This window comes from Patella vulgata, chromosome 7 (genome assembly GCF_932274485.2).
Source record: "Patella vulgata chromosome 7, xgPatVulg1.2, whole genome shotgun sequence".
Taxonomy (NCBI): Eukaryota; Metazoa; Mollusca; class Gastropoda; family Patellidae; genus Patella; species Patella vulgata.
This window is the reverse complement of record NC_065885.2, coordinates 58313335-58325019: the sequence shown is the minus strand read 5'-3', so window position 1 is coordinate 58325019 and position 11685 is coordinate 58313335. Positions and strand designations below refer to the sequence as shown.

Below are 11685 nucleotides of genomic sequence, written 5' to 3'. Positions count from 1 at the left end.
CCATTTCTTCCTGCAATATCTTAATATCCTCCATTTTATTTCTGGAATAAAATTCGTGTAATAATTTAAAATGATTATGGAAAAAAATTGTTTCTCACACCCTAGCGCTTATCGCAGTTTTTTAGAGTTCATTTTCTTCTAATTTCAGGGAATCGCGGTGCCACAGCGTGTAAGACGCTGGCTCGCTAGCCAGGAGGTATCGGAGGGTCTGGCAAGGGCGTGTCTGTCGGATGGGACGAAAACCCGAGGTCCCTTTACACATTGGCGCGCATGTAAAAGAACTCATGGTGCAGTTAAGTTGGAATTTGAAATAAGAGTAGGTCGTAATGCCGCTGGCAGGTCAAAATGTCTATCATTTCACCAAGCATGGCGTATGCCCGTCTTCACCGTTGCAGAAAAGTAGGACGTTAAACCCCATTTCATTTTTTTTCTTAATTCGATCTTTATTATAGCATGGTTTTTCGTAAATATCTAGCCCAAGGCCTTAGATCTAAATCTAAATCTATTGTTTCGGCAACATTTTATATCTAAATCTGAAAAAAATCCTAAATTTTAATAACGGAAATGGCAGAATATTGTTGTCACTTACCTTACAGAAGTTGATGAAGACACTTTAAGGTCAATTCGAAGAGATTCGTGCGAAAATAGCAAATATTCTTGCAGAAAATACAATGTGCGACTTTCCAGTAGTGATATACACGGTAAATCTAATTGTTATGACGTCATTCTATTATATTACGTAGAATAATGTCATGACGTCACTTTTAATGGTTATTAATTCTACTATTACAGAACTTATCATTAACTTTCAAATTGAATTTGGAATTAAATTGTGATGTTTTCGGAGGTATTAGAGACATTTTGGGTATTAGTAGAACGTCTTACTCACTTATCCACCGTGGCTATGTGTTCTGATTGTAAAAATAAGATACAAAAATGGTGTTAACATTCATATCGGTGGTTGATATACTTTATTTGAATGTATCGATATGAACGTTAACAGTCTATTAAAATACAAAACTCCAGCTTTATTTATATTTATTGATACTAGATGGTTGGGGGGGGGGGGGGGGCGGGGGTAATGTCCACCTGACACAAGCTATTACTTAGATGTGGTTCAATTTAATTTCAATAATTGGCTTGCGCATAAGGAGTCTTTAGTTAGAATATTATCAACCGTCGATACAAGTATGTATTTACAATAATTCGCTGGAGCATAAGTGTTCTTAAGAAGCGAGAGGGAACCGGAGGACCCAGAGAAAGCTGGTAATCGAAACAACGCCACTCGAATACTAGTATGTATTTACAATAAAGGTAGGTTGCAAGGCATCGAAACATACACCAATAATCGCTATAATGATCTTTTGAAATTCCACTAGAAATTTGAAAATTGAAAAAAATAAAATGTTTTCTACTAGAATGACCTACATGTAGGTTCGAATCCCGGAGTGGGCCGAGAAGAAGCTTCGAGGTTTTTCAGGCCCGACCTTTACTTGTAAGGGTGGCGCCTGCGGTACTGACTTGGGCCCTGTTTCACGAAATTTTAACTAAAGATAAAATCCAAACTTTAGTAGATACTTCAATTGTGATTGGCTAAGCACTAAAATTAATCTAATATTATCCAATCAAATAACTAAAATATGGATTTTATCTTAGTTAAAATTTCGTCAAACTGGCCCCTGATAACACTTCTTATGGGTGAAAGCAGGGCTCACACTGTCGGTCGCTAAAATCGCAATTTGCGATAAAAATATGAAAGTGGCGATTAAAATTTGATTTTGGCGATAATTTTGGCGATAATGTTTTGCGGTACTGGCGATTCTTTTTGCGAACTGGCGGAAAAAAATCTTAAAATTCTAATCGTATTTATCCTGGATTAACCATTAATTGAGTGTCAATCACGTGGCGGAATACTAGAAATTAATCAACTGGCTGATAAACTGGATTGCGTCAATGAGTAATACTAATCAGTTGCCTTGGATTAATGATTTCACCGTGAAAGTTTTCTTGTTGTACATTAGTATTGTAATGTGTAAATGTTGGTTAGTACTAAATGATAAGGGCAGCTCAATTTTTCGTCATAGTTCACGAGATGTAAACAAGGCTAGCGCTAATTCCAACCCTAACCCATACCCTAACCTACAATCTCGCCAAAAATAACGTGCCCTAACCTTATTTACACCCCAGTGACCTTGACCAAAATTGAGCTGGCCTTAACAAATAGATTTAGCCGTAAATGTTTGTTGGTTACAGGTATCTTTAAGTACATAAAAGGAACAAAAAAACGTAATAGGAATAGGTCAGTTTTTTTGTTAGATGCGACATGTTGACCTTTTAGTAATCCTAAAACAAGTGGTTGTTACGTATTCTGTATAAAGGGGTAGTCTGACATGGTATTCTACACCCACATATACATGTCGGTAGGAACAATACAGTACAGTTACCGTGAACATTTTAATAGTTATAACAATATACTGAAAGTACTTTTGTTCTAGGTCATTGTAATTTAGTCTTTATTATTGTGAACGTTTTGATAGTTACGATATAGTGTTTAGTTTTCGATAAACACCGTTACAGTATAGTGTTTAGTTTGGGATAAATACCGTTACAATATAGTGTTTAGTTTTCGATAAACACCGTTACAATATAGTGTTTAGTTTGGGGTAAATATTGTTACAATATAGTGTTAAGTTTTCAATAAAAACTGTTACAATATAGTGTTTAATCTATAATACTTTTACTGTGTACATCTTGATAGTTACATAATATTTATATTGAAAGTATTTTCAAGTTCATTATAATTTAGTTCATATGTTGTAACTCCCGTGTATCGTCGTCAACTTATCACAGGTGAGGAATTAATATGTTGTTGTTCTTAATGTTTAACGTCCGCTTCCACCGAAGGTGGTATCGCAGACAAGTCTTATTTTTTGTATTTTTATTATCTTAGCGCACGCGCAGGGGTCTTTCCTGTGGGAGGAAACCGGGGTACCGGGAGTAAACCCAAGAGTTGAAAAGGCGCCCCTATCTCCAAGCCACATACGCTCATACCAAGCAAGAGGTGATCGGCCAGCTAGATATCGAATCGCGGCACTCTAGACCACTAGGCCATCCCAACCCCCCGAAGAATTAATATGTTTTCAATATTTTAAATACTCGAATAAAGTATCTCAACCTCTATTGTTTGGAAGCATAAAACGGGTCGAAAAGCACATATAATATTAATGTAGTATGAATGTATATATATATATACTGTTTTACATTATTTGTTTAATGTCTGTTGTATTTATTCTTATGAGTTATGTTCGGCGAAATACGTTATCTGTAAAAATGGAATGATAGCAGTTTCATTATTTTAAATATTCGAATATTAAATAAAGAATTAGGATATTAAACATTTTAAATATTCGAATATTAATTTAAAAAATAGGATATTTAAAATATAACCAACAAAAGTCTACTTTAAGGGCGTATGGCTCTATGCTTTGGTACCTTAAAATGCACGAAAGGGGGTCTAAAAGCCCATATTAATGTAATATCATGGGCCTTTTTTAGCAGTGGGAGGATACCGGCAGACTCGGACAAAACCCTATTCTTGTCATGTACAACCAGGGAATCGAAACCACGCCATTTGAGTAACATATGGTTCAATTTTTATTTCAGTAATTCGCGTGCACGTAAGGGTCATTAGCAGTGGGAGGCAACCGGGGGACCTAGATAAAAACCCACGAGGTTGGACAGGCGACCCCTCTCCTTGTCACGTACAAGCACGGAATCGAAACCACGCCACTTGACCCAATGGCAGAAATGCGCCTCCCCCCCCCTCCCGTCCTGCTAAGAGTCGGATCATGATAATATACTTGGTGGTGTTCACATTTCATCTAACGTATAATAATCCTACTAATACAGAGGTTATTGGGGTTTTTTTTAAATAAACATTTGGGACCAGCAGCAAAAATTAGAAAAAAAAACAAAAAAACTATAGAAAAGAAAACCCATAACGATTTTTCAGAGTTTAGTATTTGTCTTCGACCTTAATATGATTCTTTGTCTTCTATTGAAGGTAAATAACTTGCCAGTACTTGTACTTCCAGAAGTAAAAAAAACGGTTAATTTATCACCATGACAACGCTCATAACATTGACGGATAGCACAGTTTGTATTGAGGAAGTAAGTTATTTTGAATCATCACTTTATAAAATAATTATTTGCTTAGCAAGAGAGAAATATGTCCACTTCAATCCGTCATCTGAAAAGTCCATTAGTATATCTCTTTTAGATAGAACGTCTTCAAGGCTGGCTGAAAAGTTCCAAGCCTGTCCGTGAAAGACCTGTTTAAAGTCGATGGTTTCCATTTATATATAGGGATGTATACACTTTTGCCAAAGATGTTGCAAGGCCTGGGTGCCGGTCAGGAAGAAATTTTCTTCACCCACCCTTAAAAAAAGTCGTTCACGGCTGACATGACGTCACCATTACAAAGAAAATGACGATCAGCCATCGCTATGTCATGCACCCGATTAATGTTTTCGTGGATGGTTGCTGTTGATGGCTTTCCGGCACGAGGGTCATCGTCAAGACTTCCTCTGCCACGCTTAAATTCCGCAGCCCATGTCTTTACTGTTTAAAAGGAAGGTGCATCATCCCCTAAAGTGGAGACTATGTCAGCACATGTATCTGTGTTGGGGTTAGTCCTTTCAGTTGCAGGTACTTGATGACTGCCCTGTAGCCATTTCTGGTGATTGCAATGGGTAGGTTCACGAGATAGTCTGGTACTAAGTGAATAACACTACAATTGCAGTTCTAATGTCTATGATTCATTCAATGATTGTACTTGTTGGTGGCAAAAGTTTGTTTCAACCCAATTGATCTACCCTTTTAAAGTTTAAAACTTTTCAGCCAGCCCTCGTAAATCACCACGTTAATAAATTGTTAAGTCCGTATGACTCAAGGTTATCGACAGCCAATGAAAGGAAACTATGATATCAGCCAGTGAAAGAAAGCTGTGGCATCAGCCAATGAAAGTACGGGCCGCCACCAGAGAATGAAAGGAAGGGGTACCATCCGCCAATGAAAGGGAGTGATACATCAGACATTGTTTGAAAATGGTGCCATCGGATAATTAATGGAAGTGGTGTCATCAGACAATGAAAGGAAGGGAAGGAAAGGAAAGGAAGAGGTGCCATCAGAGGAGGCGCCACCAAAGAATAAAAGTGAAAGATTTCATCAGCGAATAAAGTAAGGGGTGCCATCAGATAAGAAAAGGGAAGGGTGCTATAAGAAGGGGTGCCATCAGAGAATGAAAGGAAGAGGCGCCCTTAGAGAATGAAAGGAAGATGTGTCATCATAGATTGAAAATAACAGGTGCCATCAGAGAAGGAAAGGAAGAAGTGTCATCAAAGAAGGAAAGGAATGGGTGCCATCTGCCAATGAAAGGAAGAAGTGCCACTAGAGATGGAAAGAACGGGATGCCATCAGAGAATGAAAGGAAGAAGTGCCATTAGAGAATGAAAGGAAGGACTGTCGAAGAGCTGTCATCAGAGAATGAAAGGAAGAGCTGTCATCAGAGTAGGAAAGGAAAAGCTGTCATCAGAGAAGGAAAGGAAGAGCTGTCATCAGAGAATGAAAGGAAGAGCTGTCATCAGAGAAGGAAAGGAAAAGCTGTCATTAGAGAATGAAAGGAAGAGCTGTCATCAGAGAAGAAAAGGAAGGGGTGCCATCAGAGAATGAAATGAAGGGGTGCCATCAGAGAATGAAAGGAAGAGGTGTCATCAGAGAATGAAAGGAAGGTATGCCATGGCCACCAGAGAATGAAAGTAAGGGGTGTCATCAGAGAAAGAAAGGAAGAGATGTCATCAGAGAAGGAAAGGAAGAGGTGTCATCAGAGAAGGGAAGGAAGAGGTGCCATCAGAGAAGGGAAGACAGAGGTTCCATCAGAGAAGGAAAGGACGGGGGGCCATCAGAGAAGGAAAGGAAGAGGTGCCATCAGAGAAGGAAAGGAAGAGGTGCCATCAGAGAAGAGAAGGAAGAGGTGCCATCAGAGAAGGAAAGGCAGAGGTTCCATCAGAGAAGGAAAGGTCGGGGTGCCATCAGAGAAGGACAGGACGGGGTGCCATCGGAGAAGGAAAGGAAGAGGTGACATCAGAAAAGAACAGTGAGAGGTGTCACCAGAGAAGGAAAGGAGGAGGCGTCATCAGAGAATGAAAGGGAGAGTTGTCATCAGATAATAATATGAAGAGGCGCCATCATAGAAGGAAAGGAAGAGGTGCCATGAGAGGACAGGAGGGGTGTCATCTGAGTTGGGGTTACACCATAAAAATATATAACCGAAATAGGATGACAAGTGAAATGAAATGGGGTTTAACGTCCTACTTTCTGCACCAACCGGGATAATGAAGACGAACATATGATGACAGTTCTCCTGTATTTAACAAGTCACTCGTCAAAATACAGAAAAGTATACCACACTTCAGAAAAAACATGCTGCTTTTGTTGATTTAAACCCGCTGACCTTTTAACGCACGGGATAAAATAATTAAATCCTGATATTCAAGTATATTCGTTTGTCAGTTTCTGTTCAACGTAGAGGATTTCTAGCCTAGTGTGTAGATGGCTTAGATGTGGTAGGGGGTAAGATGGGGACAAGCGTTAGAGGCGGAATGACGGGCCCACTTAAATGCCCCCCCCCCCCGCCCCCTCTCAAGACACACACCCTGTCACCACTCCACTATAGGGTCACATTCAGCCGAAAAGACTATCATATGTTACCAAGTGGCTTGTGAATGCATCCTAGTTTTGAAACTTTGTTTTAGGCTTGATTTTGCTTTTTTAAAAAATAGCTGTGCTAACCATAGTCCTCTACTATTTATAATCAGCTAACCGGGTTATGTGACATAAAAAGAGGCGGGCCATGTGACGTGTAAGCATGTACGCAGCCCCCCCCCACCACCCCCTCCTTATATTTGTGAGCGATATCACCCTAGGTGGAAACGGACATTTAGCCCGACTTCAAGTCAAGTAAAGCCACCTAACATTAGTCTTCGCTGTATTGTTGTGAATGGTCAAACCCACACGTATTCAGATATTTTCATTGGAAGACATTCATAGAAACAAAAGACTTCTTTCATAGGCACATGTTTATTCACCTCCTCCCAGGGGAGCTCACTCCCAAAACATACAAGTTATCAAGTCTTACAACAGGCAATATGTAAGGGAGATAAATCATGTATCCTTAGTAGCAGGATACAGACCACAATAATACATGCTTAGAACTAATATATGGCTATACAACATCCCCCCGACTGAAATCAAAAACGCAGTTTTTGAAGTCAAAGTACAACTGGTTGGACAAACTGTGAACTATGATTTTAAGAAAAGCAAAACTAAAACTATGGTACATATTATAACTCAAACAATATTTTTACATATACGATATGGAAGCTATTAAAGTGAACATTCACAATGCTCCGAACCCCATTAGTGTACTAAAACACATGTTGTAGATATCTACAGTGTTTAGGTTGATATACAGCTGGGTTTCTGAATGAACACTACAATAACAGTATTACATGTTAATCAATCGATATTTACTAATGCTACCTGTAACTTGGAGCTTATTATCATGAACAAGGTTATTGACAATGGCAAATAATGTAGGGCAAGAATTTACAGGGACCCAAGAAGACTTATGGCTTGCCTCTGTATGCGGTATGGTAACTAAAACTTGTAGGGAACCACACTTGAACCGTGCTTTCTTTAACTCCATGGTAGACACATTAGAAACATTTTGTAAAACGTGACATTGTTTGGTGAACTGATAATTAGACAATGTCCCAACAGTAGCAAGATGATGGTTATCACCACTATTATGTACATACTGGTGTAAATTAACTGGTTTTGTGATCCTATTATAAGGGATTACAGTCTCATTGAATGAATGTAGTACAATATCATTCTCATCAGTAATTAAACATAAAGGATTAATTTCAGTAAGGGTATGAGCATTATTGGCTGGAACATTACCCAGCTCCTTTTGCAGTTGATCAATATGGGTAATTTTAGTTTGAAAATTAGGCGACCGTACAAAACATGGCTTTAGTCTATTAATAGAATAGACATCCGGAAGCACCCTGCCATCCAATGTGGCAAGAACGTAATGGGTTCGATCGAGTACCTGATGGACAACCAAAGGACCACACCAATCGGCCTTGATTTTTCGTGAATTTGAGGTTAAGCTGGAAGACGAAGGCTTGAGAACATAAACCAGCTGACCCAATCCGTAAACAGGATTCTTACTCAGATTATGAGCAACACTTATGTTTTGTGATTCCTGCTGACGTTTCTGGAGATCCATTATGGTCTTCGACATATGATCAAATCTGTCCTTCAATTGGGAAATATAATCCGAATAGGAGCGACAAATGCCATCAAATTGCCAATTGAGATGAGTAAGATTTTTCGGTTTACGACCAAACACTAATTCGTAAGGACAAAGACTACCTAATCGTGATGAAGAAAAGGAGTTGTATGCATAGCAGCACGTAGACACGTATCTGACCCAATCGGTTCCATATTGATTTAAGTTGACCTTTAAGAAGTCTGAAATTGACCTGATGTGTCGTTCGACTAGAAGGCTACCATGATTGGCAACACTAATCACTTTCTGACTAATACCAAGGGCTGTGCAGAGTGAAGACACTAGTTTTCCAGTGAAACTTGAAGCAGCATCAGATATGATAACTGATGGAGGACCAAATAGGCAAACAACCTTCTGAATTAAAGCTTCGCAAACTGTTTCTGCATCGACAGACTTTGTAGGAACACAAATAACAAAACGTGTTATCTCATCGCATACAACAAGAAGGTGTTTGAAACCAGAAACTGATGTGGGCATAGACTTAAAATCAATGCTTAATTTGCTGAAAACATTATATTCCTCAGGGATTCGAGGATGAAAAACTCTGGCTGTATCAGTTTTGGGCTTGAATTGTTGGCAGGTTGAACATGTATTGACATACTGTGTAATTCGCTGAAACATGTTTGGAAAATAGAATAACTTCCGTAGGGTTAAATAGGTACGAACAACACCTTGATGATTGCATAACTGGCTATCATGATACTGATGGATTAAGCCATTACACATTGATTCCGGAACGGCTAACTGAAGAGTAAAGCGATCATCATCATGTACCAGGAGGCGAAATAAAAGCTGTTCTGCTAAAATATACTCCTCTGACTGTAGTTTTAAACGTTTAGCAGCTTTACGATTGCTAGGCAAGATATCATGTGGCAGATAGTCATAAACTTGTTTGAAGTAAGGAGATGTTTCCTGTTCTAAGCGAAGTTTATTCTGATCAAAAGGTAAGTTGTAATCTCTGATTATCTTACGCTTAATAACATTATAGAGTTTGGTCAGTTCAGCTTGCTTTGGAAAATGAGAAGAAACAACCTTTTCACAATTGTGAAGTAGGGGTTTGGGAGGAATACACAAGTCTATCGGAATTGAATCATCGATTCCATCCTCAGGTTTGTCAACAAGACGCTCCTCGGGACGAGTTTCTGTTGTGGATACTACTGGTCTGTGTTTACCCAAATAGGTTGTATTTTGGTGAGTGGGCACGTTAGTCGAAGAAGGGGGCTTTGATGGTTTAGCGGGGTTGATAACCTGGTTGGAAACATTCTTATGTGGGATCTGTGCCTGAGACTGGTTATCAAATGATTCTGAATCTGGGTTGAAATCAGACGTAGGAGTGGTTGGAGGTATATCTTCTTGAGATACTGAAGATGGTATGCAAACAGTTGAGGAAGCTTTAGATTTGGGAAACAGATCTGGGATAGGTATTTGTTGTTCCTTTGCATATCGACGAGTAACAGGTCGATTAACTGGCGAGAGAATGGGAAAAGCAAAGTCTGAAAAGGCAAAGGCTGTGGGGACCACTTGATCAATTTCACAATCATGAGTATCAGTGGAGCTCCTGGACAAAAAATCAGCTAATACCATCTCTGTACCTTTTTTATAACATGTTTGGAAGGAATATTGCGAAAGCTTGATGATAATCCTCTTAAGGCGTTGAGTACAAGGTTCTTTCTTAGAACTGAGAATGTGTACAATGGCAGAATGATCCACGACAGCAGTGAATTCTACTCCTTGGAGAAGGTACTGAAAATGGGTGATGTTTATTAGCAAACCAAACATTTCTAGTTCAGTGACACTGTAATTGGCACATGCTGGAGGTAATTTCTTTGAGTAATAACCTAAGATCCTTTCCTTGCCATTAATGACTTGTGTCAAATATGAGCCAGTTGCAGAACGGCTTGTATCGCTATAGAGAGTAAGATGACCTGTTGCCGTTGGAAGATACAAGACTGGTGGTGTAGTTAACAGAGATTTAACTTTCTGAAAGGCCTCTTCATGTACATTGGACCATGCAAACTTGGACTTTTTTGATGAAATGCTATGGAGAGGTTGCATTACTTCTTGTAATCTAGGAAGAAAATTGGATACGTAGTTTACAGCTCCTATGAATCGACGTACCTCTTTACTGGACTTAGGACGGATGAGATGCTGAATAGACTGACAACGATCTGCTAAAGCCTTCAGAATTACAAGTCCATCATCATTTACCTTTATGACGTGGCCCATATAGACGACCTCACGCCTGAAGAATGAGCATTTACCAGGGGAAATCTTTAAACCATTATCTATCAGGGCTTTGAAGACTGACTGAAGATGCTTACTATGATCCTGGGCATCTTTACTAAAGATAATAATATCATCATGGTGTGCAATGCAGTAATGGCGGCTGTCAGGAACTGCAGATAGGATTTTATCCATTTTTGTCTGGAAAATGGCAGGCGAGACACTTAGGCCCTGGGTTAGCCTTTTAAAATAGAAATGTCGACCGCCATGATATGATGAGATTCCAGTATATTGTTGGGCATTAGGGGCAAGGGGCAAAGAGAAAAAGGCAGATTTTAAATCCAAACAACTGAGAACTTTGGGAGAGGCATTACCTATCCGCTGTAATGTTGAAGCCAGTAAAGGGAAGGGATGATTATACCTTTTAATGCGGTTGTTTAAATGACGAAAATCGACGACAACGCGTTTCTCAGTGCTGCCTTTCTTGGGAAATACCAATATCGGAGAGGTATAAGATTGATGACCCTCGGCTATAATACCTTGCTTGACTAATTTGTCAAGTTCTGCATCAATAACTTGTTTATCGCTTTCATTTGTGTGATATGGACGAATATAAAATGGACGCGAATCAGTGACTTCTATATCTACTTCTAAATTTGGACAGTGACCTATCTCGCCGTACAAACTAAAGGCATCCTTATGTTTAGTTAGAAGCTCCAGAAACTCCTCTCTCTGAGTAGGCGACAAGATACAACCGTCAGACAAATTGATAGTCTGCTTAAGAATCTCTAACTCAGGTTTATGAGGTGAAAGAGTACTCTGAGAATGATGAGAAATTTGTTGTGAATGGTGCACAAAATCTGATGAATCACATAAAAAGAGATTGTCAGTGTTAAAATAAAATAAATGTTGAGAAGGTCTAAGATGAAGAGTCTTCTTACCGGGATTAGATATAGGTACGATGGTTTTATTGCGTTGCAATGTTGCTAATATAAACGAGGAAGATGGTGCCTTTGACACTTTCTTAAGAAGAACTTCACGATTCC

At 39.1% G+C, this 11685-nt stretch overlaps 1 protein-coding gene across 1 annotated transcript in view; it reads left to right on the top strand.

The window, feature by feature from the left end:
- Positions 1-4080: 4080 nt before the first annotated feature.
- Positions 4081-11685, top strand: part of LOC126827515 (uncharacterized) — a 118283-nt gene continuing 110678 nt past the window's right edge. Inside the window, exon 1 of the mRNA XM_056102204.1 lies at positions 4081-4170. Within this exon, the coding sequence (XP_055958179.1) occupies positions 4123-4170 (48 nt within the window). The 5' untranslated portion in view covers positions 4081-4122. The remainder of the gene's footprint in view (positions 4171-11685) is intronic.